This window comes from Crassostrea angulata, chromosome 5, assembly GCF_025612915.1.
Source record: "Crassostrea angulata isolate pt1a10 chromosome 5, ASM2561291v2, whole genome shotgun sequence".
Taxonomy (NCBI): Eukaryota; Metazoa; Mollusca; class Bivalvia; order Ostreida; family Ostreidae; genus Magallana; species Magallana angulata.
The window spans coordinates 33,992,898-34,007,622 of record NC_069115.1 but is presented as its reverse complement, the minus strand read 5'-3'; the positions used below and the strand labels follow the sequence as shown (position 1 = coordinate 34,007,622).

The window sequence follows — 14,725 nt, the reverse complement described above, 5'->3', positions numbered from 1 at the left end:
AGAGAACTTTCTTGAGAAAACAACAGCTATAATTTCCAGTAGAGGGCGTAATTTCATATTATATGTAACATTTGATCTTTAGCCTACAAGAAAATAAGATGAAATAGGAACAGTAAAAAAGTACGTATTTATTTAAACAAAATGTGTAAAAGATAATAATCACCTGTATATAATTTCACCACGCAGAAGTTATCAAAAAGTTGTGTTTTTTTAAATTCACACAAGAAAGATAAGTAGACATTTAAAAAAATGAAAAAGTTAAATTCCCCCTCCCCAGACACTACGATGAAAAAAAGAATAGTAGATGGAAAAAAATTAAACTATGTTTTAATCTTCTGTTTTAAATTGTAATATTACTAAACACTTAACAAATATCAAGAAAAAGTCATAAATAGTCAACCACTTAACTTTACACAACATTTATACTTTCATGCAGGAACAAAATTTGTCAAATTCAGAGCTGTTATAACCTTTTGAAAAACTTAAAACATTAGCAGGACCAAAAAATGCATTATCATGATTACCATTAGATGGCATCATTGTTTAATGATAAATAGTAAACGTGTTCAATAGTAAGTATGAGACGTTTGAATAGCAGTAAACGTCTACTTAATGACTTTTTTATCGAATTGAAATGTACATGTTTGCGATGAGGAGTTCAGCTTTATGAAAATTCATTATTAACAATACTAGCAATACACGTAAAAATACTAACATATAATTGTCTTTAATTCATTACAAATGCTTATAATTATTATGTCATATCTGGAAATTACATAGTTTTTGCATGCAAAGTCATTAGACTTTAACGTTGGATACCACAAGTGCTTTCGTGTCATGTGCATTGAATTCTTTTGATATCAACTACGATCCATCGTTTTATATTAACCTTTTCTATACATTATTTTTTTTATTTTTAAGAATACTCTGCCATTTAGCTTTCGACCTCATCTCATATTCATGCTTATGGATTCAAAAAAGGTATCGTTGAAACATACTAACACAAACGCTTTTCCTGGTTTGCAAAATCACAGAAATGAAAAAAACCCCACATTTTCCGGCATTTAAATTTCCCTCTCAAAAACGATTAAATGTATAAATAAAAAAATATTAAATGGGGATTACATTTAATCGTTCGATTTCTTAAGGAAACTTATTTGAAAACTTAGCTTTGTTTGCCCATACAAAAAAAAATCCCAGTGCGCATGTGTTTTTAAGGAAAAGTTCTTAAAATAAAATGGTCTCTAATAGTGGATTAGAATATGTAACGTGGATCTTACGTTCAATAGTAATATTCTTACATCCATTCACGTGGTCACAAAGTTCTTCTGTACAGTTACACTTCATCTGGCATCCACTACCGTAGGTCGGATGTCTGCAAGTTTTCTCACATTCTGCGCCCAAGTACCCAACTGGGCAAACTAGTGAACGAATTTAAACTGTTAATATGTAGGCTTAAAAACACCCTCAAAATTGCCCATATATATCATGATTCTGTATAATTATAATACCAATATTTCTTTTCTTTTAATATTGTTACATTTAGCTTTACATATATTATCAAAGACTCATTTGATTTACGTTTTGGGGTTGTGATTTTGTTATCAAGGAAATGAGATGACTCCACGACTGGTGACGATTTTGAAACAGGGTGTAACGTTGGAGAGCCCACTAAAAGAGAATAATTCGTGGAAGAAAACATGAGCATTTATATTGAATAAAACAGCAAGAACAAATAATTTTTAAATAGTAACGTTTCAACAGGAAATAAAGAGTTTGTTGAAAAATAGCCAAAAAGAGACAAAAATAAAGCATTTGAATAATTATATCATACAAAACTCAAAGTGTATTTAAATTTACCAATACAACCAGTTACAGCGTTGCAACTGGAGTTGTTACAGTTGCATTTGCTCTGACAGAAATGGCCAAAACTGGGATAGCGACACGGAATGCTACAGTTGTTTCCACTAAGTCCAGGTGAACACGCTTGAAATAAACACGTAACGAGGTACATGGAATAATAAAAAGTGCTTCAATTATATTGCATTTATCATCATTTGAAACAAATACTTACGATGTTTTCTCCACTTAGCTGCAGCAGTTATTTCCATTCTAAATCAATAATGTTTAATTGTATGTTCATTGATAATCATAATAAATAATAATAATTATTGGTCGATGCATATCAACTTTCGACTTTACTTACGTTGATCTTTCTTCCCCGTCAAGTTTATATTTTTCAATTACCAGTTCAAACAGAATAATTTTCACTAAAATTGAATGCATTGCACTATGAAACAATCACTTGTCTGTTTGAAAATATATAATTATATTATCGATAGATTGTTTATATTAATTTTTAAAAACAAGGAACAAAACAAAAATAAAGCTCATGCGTACTTCCTTGCAGTAACATGCATATCGCGATTATAATTAGTGTGAATTATTCGTCCCTTGTATTAATCTACACCCTGCTTGTTACCCTTTGAAACTGCTTTTTTGCATAGTTTAGCTAATTTCATTTCAAAGTATAACAAAATAGCTAGAACATTTTAATATTGTTTATTGGTTCCTGATTTTGATGCTGACAATTCATCAATTACTTTATGAACTACTTTAGCTAATACAACTTTAAATTCATTAAGAACACATACTCCAAGTTAAAAAAGAAGGCATATATTCTGCTTCGATTCTAGATTTAGTATTTGTTTTCAATAATCTTTGTTGAGTCATCTGTAAATGAACAACAAGGAAGTGGCTGTTAAAATTGATTTCTAAAAATAAGACGAGTTATCTTCCTGTATGTAAAAATATCAGGCGAGTCATGAATTATTAAACATATATATTAATTAAGATATTTTTGTTTTAACGTTTGTATCATTGAACAAATTATCATAAAAGCGTATCATTTAACAAATTATCATAAAAGCCCCCTCCTCTTCACCAGACAATAGCAATGTACAATTGCATTGAATTTATTTGAAGGTTATAAATTACTGATCATTGTTTTTTATTAACAGTTACTTTCACTCCTATGTTAATTCAATGTATCCCAGTGAGCATGAAATAAAACATACCACAGATTCTGAGACATCTGTTTCATATTTGGATATTTTACTAGAAAAAAAAATGTTAAAGGTAACCTAGCAACAAAGCTTTATGATAAATGCTATGATTTTAATTTTTCCATCACCAACTTCCCTTACTTTCGTAGCAATATACCATCATCACATGCTTATGGGGTTTATGTCTCTCAGTTTATTCGTTCTGCAAGAGTATGCTCTACATACGAACACTTTCTTAAACGAGACAAGCTAATAACAAACAAGTTATTGGAACACATGTTGAGTGACGTTTTTCATACTTGTTACATTTTAGACTACTATTTATACACCAGACTGACTATGGTTTCTTCTGTATTTCTTGATCTTGACAATGAACACATGGTTAAGATTTATTCATATGAAATAAATATTATACGAGTTAATTATTCTATAATGTCTCTTTCAGAAATTTTCTATGTAGTTTTGATGCTCATTTGCAATCACAATTCAATATAATTTAACTGTTGAGCATAAAACAGAGTTTGTCATAGAGTATTTCCCCCTAAATTTCGGAACAGATAAGCAAGGAAACAGACTTCAAAGCATGACAACTTAAAATAGTTTATTTTACAGCTGTACAATTTTAAGTATATAATCCATACAAAGTGCAAAGTGTTCTAACGAGTTTGATCTTTATACAAGAACGACAATCCAAGAACGATATCACAATGCTGTATGTATACTTCGGAAACATTCTAAAGCTATATATCACTTATTTCTAGCGAAAAAAGATAATTTTATGCACTCGGTTTTCAATGTATTGGACATTTAAATGACAGATGTGAACATAAAAACATATTATTTTTGCATTAATACGTGGTACACATTAATATGTTCTTCATGCCTTTTTGATTTTTTTTAAATGAAACCAAAAGCGCTATTTATATAGCAAGCAAATAAGAAATTTGTTTCACATTAAGACGAAATATCCCCTTGAGTTGATACTCCCATTTATATATTTTTCTATGAAGAGTCATCGTTAATCTGAATATTCACGCGTCGTTTGTCATTTCCCATTTCAACATGCTATAAATTCCATACACAATTGTCTGTAACCTTTTAGCAGTAAGCAATATTTGTTATTACTGTAAAAACTGCATTAAAAAAGTCAATCCTAAGGGCAACCTCCGACTGAATTTTATTGCACTGTTAGAAATGAATAATATATCATGTATATGGTGTATATGTGTACGTATATGATGGTCAAAAACACTTTGAATATACTTCACACGATAGGAAGTACACTGTAGCTATTTGTGATTCATTCTATATTTTTTCGTTATTCGTATTCTTTTGTCGTTATAATCATTAAATTCAAATTATGCACTTAAATTAAAAATGGCATCTGTTTCTCACATGGTTTAGTGGTATCAACTTTGTATTAAATAAACCCGACCGACAAATATTCCAAAATAAATGCCTTTTTATTGCTTATATGTTTGATTTGGTCAAAGGATAAAAATACAGCATTCGTGTGTTGAAGAAGAAATGAGCATCCGTTAGAAAAAGATATTACCAAGGTTGTGTATAATTGACCGGAAATCAAAAGAGACGGGTTTTATATCATTTACAAAGTTTTATTTTACATTTGTTTTTGTGGATGTTTAAAGATAAGAATTGGTATTTCTATTTACTGCTGTTCCCTTTTTATAGTTTTTATCCGTTCACGTTTTTTTCTTGCACCCAAGATGCGAGAAAAATACATACATGTATCATATACAGAAACGACTGACTACATGTATTTAAAACATCACCTATGAGTCATTGTACTTTATGTATACTTAAGCATTTGGTATCATCTGAAATCCATAATGATTGTCTTTAGGTTAACTGATGTACTAACCTTCTGTTTCTCCATAGTTACAATATGTTTTAACAATATAAAAAAGTAAATGTTATATCTACTATATTGTATATCTGTACGGTTTTACTGAAATTATTCAAGATGAATATGCAATGCAAGAAAAATTTAAAAATAACAATTTTCAAATATCATACGGTTAATGCCATACAAAACGAGGAACAAAACTGATTGACGATGCAAAATTACGCATCGTGTATGTACTTTTACATAAGAAATTCAACTTGTTGGAACTGAATCTGTTTTGTTTGACCTGATAAATGTAACTGCTACTAATGTACATATTACATGTAAGTATTATTTGAGGTAGAATGAACTAAACCCAAATATTTTTTCTCTTTTTCCTTTTAAACGAAATAAAATTAAAAAAATAAAGACATCATCTAGAAATAATTTTTATTTTCCCTGGTAAAACAATATAAAACCCATTAAAAAGATGTTGGATAAAGATTGGTGACACATCCGGACTACTTATTTTAGATTCTACAAAAATGCATTGCTTATAAAACCACTTTCAATTTAAAAGTTTTTGCTTTAGATTTACAATCAGGAAAATATAAACTTACAAGTGTCAATCCCGGTAGATGTAGAACTGTGATCTTTTGACAATCGTATAAAGCTTTGCACAGATCAAAACTTGCGGGTACTGTTACTATTACATATATCATCGGTGAAATCTAGAAGTTCTCAAATGAATGTAGAAAGAGGCGCATTTTTTTAAATTTTTTTTTACACATTAAGGTATATCGAACCAATTTTCTGATTTTGTACAATTCTTATGCAAATAGCATATCGTTAAATTGCGTCTTTTTATACAATATCTCAATGATTCACTTGAAATTTCATTCTTTCTTTTCTTTTTACCCTTTAAAAACAAAATATAACCTTAATTGTATTGTATTAGCCTTTAGAGATGTATTTTATTTATGTTTTTTTTTATTTTGAGTCGAAAGCTATTACATTAAATATCATGTTTAATAATCATTGGAGATTAAAAAATATTAAAATAATCTTGTTTGCTATTCATATGAGTATATTTTTAACAGAGATTTAAATCGATATGTTGATCATAAACCAGTAAAAATGTTATTTCTTTTCTCACAAATATGCAAGTGGTACATGTAAGTTGAATTAAACATCTTCATTATAGTACTAGAAAATGTGTTATAACATATATAAAGTCATCAACAATAAATATACCTTTGTACTTTAAGATGAATTTTATAGCAATAAACCATCAATCTTTAGCGGTTAATTGCATACTGTTCAAAACTCGATCTAACTTTTCACAATACCAACTGGAATATCTAGAACATGCTGAGGAGACTCAATCCAGATGAAAATATTGATAAGGTACAAAACATAGATTGGTCAGTTGTTTACAATTGTTCTGAATTCCTGTGAATTTCAAGTACATCGTTATTCCTTATTCCTTGCGACCGAGGTGTCATCGCAAACGTGGAAACATAAACACATACAAGTATGAAAGCTAATATTGAAAGTACGACGATTACTGTATGAAGAGAGAAACGTTTGTTTGCATCAATTGATTTTGTCATTATATCTTCATGCGAAGGAAACGTATTCTCAAAATTCTTGACATTGGTCCATCCGTGTACTAAACCAATAGATTATATAATGAAATATTGATGTTTCTCTTGTTCAGTTCGAAAAAAAAATCATTTAAGATACTAGTGAATTCCAATATTTTACCTAATATATCCCGTGTATGTTTTATAGTATAAATAGTGTTCGAAACTATTTTGTACGTCGTCAAATCTACAAGAAAAAATATTTTAAAAAAATCATCGAGCAGATTTGTACGTGTAAACAATAAATTTTAAGTTTGTAGAGAAGAAAAAAGTATATTTTTGCGAAATTTGATAAAGTCATAGCAAATGTAGAATATTGACACAAAACTTGGTTAAAATTTTTTTTATTTCAGCCACAAAAGGGAAAGCAAGTGGTGGATACAGTTACATCCCAATGAGGCTATCATAATCAATAACTTCACCATCTCTTGATAAGTGTCAGACAGAAAATGGAGTCAGTTGTTAAGACAAAAAAAAAAATAAGTTCAAAACGATATGAATTATTTCACATTATAAATAAATGTAGCATTAAAGTCATACTAACTAACATGACTTATTATAAGATTATAGAGAGGTTGTGTGACAACGTACATGTATAAGAACTATACATTCATTTACTTTGACATTCAAATACTAGGTACATTGATATCTGTTTATGGAAATATACTTCAATAAAATACTTCAAGAAATATAAAATGATTTTTAATATTAAAACACATGAATATTATTTGGATAATTGAATTAAAAGATGTCTGATTAAGATTCAAATATAGTTCAGACTTAATTATGATCAGTACTGAATATCTCTGATAAGAATATAATATTGAGTTTTTTTTTAATTTAAAAAAAAAATCTGTAATGAACTTAGCTCTACAGATGTATATATGCGTTGTTTTATTATGTCATCCAAATTGACACTTTACTCACTTTCTCTGCATCCTTCCTTACAAATATTTTCTGTGCTATTGCGTTTTTCTTGACAATTCAACCCAAAGCTTGGAAATCGACAGGGAAAACTGCAATTTGCGGTATTGTAACCCTTTGGGCAGCCTGTAAGAAAAACTAAGACATAAATAGAATGAACTATAAGCGATGTTTAGCATTTCTCGTCCAAAATTAAAGTTCTATAGATATCTTTAAAAACAGTTGACAATAGTTAAAATCATTTTGAAATAAAGAATGTCAATGGGAGTCACCAAAGTGACGTTAAAATGTAAAAGTGACGTGAAGGACTTTATTTTTTTGGATAAATTGATGTTTCCAACAATTTTTCGACTGGGAAACAGCGAGTGAATGTGAACACCTAGACCCGATTTCGTTGAAGGTTATATGACCTTGATTTCGATATTTGACCCTTTATATCCTTATTGGGGCAACAACAAAAAAATTTGATGGTTAACGTTAAATATAGTTAGGAACATCATTCTCAGCATTTTTATTTTATATTGATTTTCAAAATGATGCTTTTAAAATATTTGTTCTTTTTGAGATATGTTATCAAAGTTTTGGACTTCTGGCCCCTTAAAACCCCTTAAAACCCCTTAATAAAAACCTTATTACGGAACACATGATAAAATAATTATAATTTATTGTTATTTCCTAAACATATAACAAAATATTTTTCAGTAGAGTGCTATGGAAGAAAGACTTTAGAGCCCTGTTGGCCCCTAAATTGAAGGACCAGCCGTTTTTTCTTGACATCATATGAAAGGTCTTTTGATATTAAACATATATTATCCAACAAGTGTTTAGAAATTCTTTGCCGTTTTTAGGCTATCTGGGAAAGGACGTTTTAGGGGCCGACCCCTTATGTCTTTTTGGGGCCAGATAACGAAACTTTTATGATTGAATATTGTTTAAAGCATCAGTCTACGCATCTTTTATTCTATATTGTTTTCAAAAGATTTGTCCTTTTTGAGATATTATTGATCGAAGTTTTCGACTTCTGGCCCCTTGAAACCCCTAATTACGTTACACATGATAACGATTTTATAATGTATATTTTTATAAGTGAAAAATGAAAATTTTTGCTTTTTTAACATATTACAAAATATTTCTCAGTAAAGTGCTATGGAAGAAAGACTTTAGAGCCCTGTTGGCCCCTAAATTGAGGGACCAGTCCCTTTTTCTTGATACCATATGAAAGATCTTTTGATATTAAACATATTCTGTTTAACATGTGTTTAGAAATTCTTTCCCGTTTTTGAGCTATCTAGGATAGGACGTTTTAGGGGCCGACCCCTTATGTCCTTATTGGGGCCAGATAACGAAACTTTTATGATTGAATATTGTTTAAAACATCAGTCTACGCATCTTTTATTCTATATTGCTTTTCAAAAGATTTGTCCTTTTCGAGATATAATTGATCAATGTTTTGGACTTCTAGCCCCTTAAACCCCCTAATTACGTTACGCATGATAAGATTTTTATAATGTGTAGTTTTATAATTGTAAGATAAACATTTTTTGCTTCTTAAACATATTACAAAATATTTCTCAGTAAAGTGCTATGGAAGAAAGACTTTAGAGCCCTGTTGGCCCCTAAATTGAAGGGCCAGCCCCTTTTTCTTGATATCAAACGAAAGCTCTTGTTAACATACATTTTATTTGCTCTATATTTTATGTTAAAATATTTTTAGGAAAGGAAATACAGAACGAATACCATTCAAAATCACGTCATTTTTTCAAACTCGATTTTCCGGTCCAGGCGAGCTTAGACGCCTTTGAAGCCAGACAACCATAAATGCCTTTAAACACATCTACAATCTTTCGTCTACAATCCCTGAAAAAAAATCAATATCTCTTTTCGTTTAGGAGGAGATAGCAGGACAAACCGACCCTCTAAAAATAGCTAAAACGTCAATATCTTCCGAACAGAAATGACGTCATAAAAATAAAAAATTATATATAAGGTTTAAATCAATAATACAAGATCTGAAATTTTCACGAAAATCGATCGGGTCGTTTTCAAGAAATTGCTTGTACAAAAAAGCGTAAGAAAAAAAAATAAAAGGGAAAAAGAAACAAAGCTTTAACAATAAGGTCTTCCGTTGGAAACGGAAGACCTTAAATAAATTTGTTAAAATCGAACTTGAGCAGACCTGCCTTTTATTTTTCTTAAATATGAATGGAAAATGACAATTTTCTTATATGCTTTGCAAAATCGCGGAAATAAATTCATTAAATGGACGTCGTAGATAAACAGCTATTGAACAATGATGACTAATGTCAAGAATAATATATTAGACAGCCTTTAACTAATGTTTTAGAAAGTTTTTTTCGTACGATACTATTTAAAGTTGATTTAAATCGAGGAGGGGGGGGGTGGGACAGATATTTGACCACGTCAAATATTATCCTAGAATATCTTTAATTAAAGAGAAGGATTCAATCAAATTGCTCATTTATTTAAAGGTTTGAAATCATCTGAAATTAGAAACATCAGTACGAATCATGACAATAAAAAATCATTTAAAATGGAGTCATAATACACATTTCTATACAACTGTTACTTGCCGCGTAATTGAAAACAAACTAATGTCCTTATGTACACTCAGGAAACTAGGATTTTATCTTCAAGAAATATGTGAACATGAAAAAATATATTTAGTATGCAAACAGTTTACGTTACGCAGAACATTCCGTTATTACACATGAAAGATCGTAAAAGAAGGAACAACTGATTTTGTTATACTTTCATGTTAAATACTGAAATCTGATTGGTTAAGACGCAGTTAATAATATTTACTATTACCCTCAGCGTTAGCAACGCACTTGGCAACGGGTAACATTAAAAAATGTTACATGCGCGAAAATTATGCGCGTACGGTTCGCTGTAGAATTTACGTTATTCCTATATAAAAGCAGTAAAATTTTCTTAAAAATTTTAAAAAAGACATTCAGTATAACAAAATAAATAGTGCCTGTTTGGGAGGATAACAGTTGAAATTGACACCCCTCGAAAACCATTGTCAACCTCCGCTTCGCGTCGGTTGACAATGGTTTTCGAGGGGTGTCAATTTCAACTGTTACCCTCCCAAACAGGCACTATTTATATAATGATAAATACCATGGTTTTTAGCTTAACCTATTTGTAAAAAAAAAAATACATTGCTTAATTTGGGCAAATCTTCCATAAGAAGACTTGATTTTATGGCAATGAAATTATATTTCTAAATATTGTGGTAACAAACAAGACCACATTACAGGTGATGAGATTATTATGTTTGCCATGGTTGGTACAAGTTCACATAATAAGGTAATTGTTATGAGGTGAACCCTTGAACAGGACGTACACTTTTTGGTAGCAAATAATTGAACTTGGCTTTTCGTAAATTAAGCTTGTATTATATGTCCATTTAAGTGTTGTAAAATAAGTAAACCAAATGGAAAACGCAAATAAACTTACAATTTCATAACAATAACTGTATACATAAAGTTGATGTTGATGGAACAAAGGAATTCAGCTTCAATGAATACATTTTAGTCTTCATAATCAAACTCTATTATATATATCTGTGTCATAAACTCTTGTCTCCGGTAATTTTATCTATATCTAAATAGTAGACCATTCAAACGACACAAAATACGTGTATTTGTAATAAGAGTAGTTGTCCTTTAAATAGTGACGTCCCATTGTCGTGTCTTAAGCAAAACAAAATGACAGTTTCGAGATTAGCTAAAACATCTACAGAAGAAAAAGAGAAAACGTTTGAAAATTAAATAGCAAAAAACATTGTGAGTAAAAATGAATGAACTAAAGATGTGAGTATCTGAAAGGTGCGATTTATAATTTGGAAGAGTTAATGAGTTAAATTGGACGACAGGTAAGGCAACTCGTACATGGGTTTGCGTAGATTATCGTTTTCTGTAAATACATATGTCACTTGATAGACCTCCGGAAAACAAAACACTTAAAAGGTTTGTTACTGACTGACTAAAGAAAGATATCGCATTGATCAATCCAATTATTGACAAGATTAAGAAATAATAAGATTTTGTAACTGAAATATATTAAAAATGCAAACTTTAAGAATTAAAAAACAAAACAAATATATTACCTTCAGTCGTTGTACCAACAACTGCACCGTATCCATGACTATTAAAGATGCATAAAAATTCTGTTCATAACTCAATGAGGGCTTTACATTATAATTGTAGTATTTTTTACACAAGATGTCTGATATACGAAAGTATATAGGAGCACTTACCACTCAGTCCTGGGTTTACCAATAAAAATACAATTTAAGACTAAACAAAATCTGATTATTTGTTTTTGCACATTCGAAAGCATCATTCAATAATGTTCACAAAAAGTTGTTTGAAAAAAAATCCTTGGTGTTCGAGTTTGTTGATACAATATGTACGTTCCTGGAATTATTTTGATTATGCATTCTCACGTTATTTAACGGGGTGGCGGTACTTTGTCTCTTATTAAGGGCCATATTAAAATCAAGGAAACATTCAGTCATCCGAATAATTGTTTTAGTATTGGACGTTTCACAAGTACGTGCGTTAGTAAATCGTGGCCTAACATTTCATAACTTATTGCGTGTCGGAAAATGAATACACGGGGCTTAAGTCGATATGTAAAATTCATACAATTCATTATTAAAATGTTTGTTTTCTGTATTTATAAAAACTGCTTATAATTAAATAAAAATACACGTTTCATTAAATCGAGTTATCTTGATTTATGTGATTTAGATAACATTATTATTTACATATAATGCATATGTCAATAATATGGCAAGTATAGAAACACACCATAGGTCTTTGACCATGAAACTTCATTTGGTTCGAACATACTTTACTTTACTGCATAAACATATACAAATGGTTCGAACACAAGTTCTAACAACTAACGAGGTTCTTATTAATCATATAAGCAGTCATAAAGTTAATTATGGGTGCACAATTCCTGATTTTTCTTACATATACCTGCTACGGGAAACAAAAATAATTGTAGGTGGATGAGGTATTTAATTTTGGATAAACCTTAAACGAACCTGCTTACTTAGACTTGACATTTGACTTTGATTTTAAGGTTATTTTTAGAATCTACACACACAGCTTTAAAGTTTTTTTAAATCAGGTATTTAAAATTATCCAAGAAATATTTCAGAGTATATGTATATTTAAGATATCATTAAAATAATTGCTTTTGACGCCGATTTAGCACTTATTAAAAGCAATTGGAAGCAATCTTGTATGACGTCATAGGTGTCAACTTCTCATTTTTCTTGTATTAAATGAAAGTGTTTTATTACGTGTTTATTACCAAAATGAATAGTTGTTATTGTTGTAGGTGTTTATGCCTTTTAACACATTTAAAAGTACAAGTTGATAATTTTACTTAAAATTTCTACCACAATAAATGAATTAAATAAACTAGTTGTTAAGCTCATATCACAAGTTTAATTAGCTATTTGGTCATTTTGAATTCTGTATCCTTCGAAATCGGTCGTGTTTTTTTCCCTATCGATATCCCTTATATAATATTATTATGATTAAAATTGATATCGGTAATCAGTCAAATTCATACTTGGTGTGTTCATTGCATTTGTTGCGCATTTTGTGATTGTTAAATATTTAATTACTTTCTGACACCCATCAAATGATTGTGAGAAACAAAATTGTCATTAAAACATCATCAATGTTTTGTTTTGATTGCAAAATTGTGCATCAAACAAGCTTTTCTGACAAAATTCCTTTTTTAACCGGAATGAACCATGGCGTCAAATAAAATGTATTCTATTCCAAAAAAAAAAATGACAACAGTTGTTGAGAAAAACTTTCAAAACTTCATCACTTTATTTATATGTTTTGTTTTTCACCAAAGGAACACTGTTTTCAGAACTAAATACTCAGCATGCTTTATAATTATTGGAAAAATATAATCAGGAGCTTTAATTTTTGACAATGATGTAAAAGTTTGCTGAAATATGCTGATATTATGCCAAAACTGTAGTAATTTTTCTTTTAATTCTTTTGATTTAACTAAATATTAGTTTAATATTTGAAAAAACTTTCGCTCTTGGTATATACATTTTTTCTTTTAAAATCGACATCAGTGTTCAAATTCAATAGAAGAAAGAAAAAATAAAAACAAGAGGTAGAGCAAACACGGATCTTTAAAAAATAAAGGTAAGACAAGGTGTCGTGGAAGAGTGAGCATCCTCTGCTGACTGGTCACACCACACAATTAATTGGGAAAACGGAAAAACCGGTAGACAATTAGGTGATTAAGTTATGGTATAACAATAAGTATGAAAACGTCAGTCAACATGTGACCCAGTGAAAAATTGTATTTTATGGCGAAGTCGTTGCATCGACCATAGAACTTCAGAAATAAGGACCTCAATCGTGATTGTTGATAGTCCTGTTTTATCAACTTGATTGTTAGTAGCTTGCCTTACCATAAAAACTGCTCATATGTAGAGGATGCCATTGTATTTCGAATTTCCCTAGAGACAAAAACTCCATATGGAGGGTGTGTTGATATATTGCTACATAAGTAAGGAAAGTTAACAATAAAAAAAATTGAAGTCATCACTTTTATCAGTTTTGTTGTTAAGTTGTCATCAATGTTCCTTTCCAGTAAAATATCCAAATATGAAATAGATAACGCATACTCTTTAGTACATTTTTTTTAAGTTCACTGGGATATATGGAGTCGACGTAACAATTTTCAATTGATAATACGTTGTCGATATACCTGAATGTTGAGTTGAAGGCCACAGCAAGTGATTTATTTTTTTCAAATACACGCGCACGATTTTTGATAAATTATGATTTATATTGTTACGACGTATGAACATTGTTTATTAATTTATCTATTTATTTATTTATTTATTCATTTATTTATTCCAATATTGATATTGTACATAGTTGTTTATTTATTGTTGATATTGTTATAGTATGTTCCTACGCGATTTTTGAAGAATGTTGAGAAAAATAAGCTTGTTTACGAAGCGTGTTCTGATATTTAAATATTATTTTTATTGTCCCGTGTTGACATGCTGCTTACAGAGAATTATCTGAAACCTATAAAAAGTTCTACACAATGACCTGATAAATGATAAATATAATATTGGTTCAGTATCAGCATTTTTTCCAGATAACTGAAGCAACAAGTTATATTGTTCAACTAATCAGCGTAAATTTAAA

The 14,725-nt window shown here is 29.8% G+C and overlaps 1 protein-coding gene across 1 annotated transcript; it reads right to left on the bottom strand.

Annotated features, from left to right (window-relative positions):
• Positions 1-213: 213 nt before the first annotated feature.
• On the bottom strand, positions 214-13,129 carry LOC128185754 (multiple epidermal growth factor-like domains protein 10). The gene is made up of 7 exons (XM_052855415.1): positions 13,101-13,129; positions 11,617-11,654; positions 6,679-6,744; positions 1,858-1,986; positions 1,582-1,710; positions 1,281-1,421; positions 214-470 (listed from the first exon to the last, which is right to left on the bottom strand). Exons 1-7 carry the CDS (start codon positions 13,127-13,129, stop codon positions 421-423), a joined length of 582 nt encoding a protein of 193 aa, XP_052711375.1. The 3' UTR covers positions 214-420.
• Positions 13,130-14,725: the final 1,596 nt, after the last annotated feature.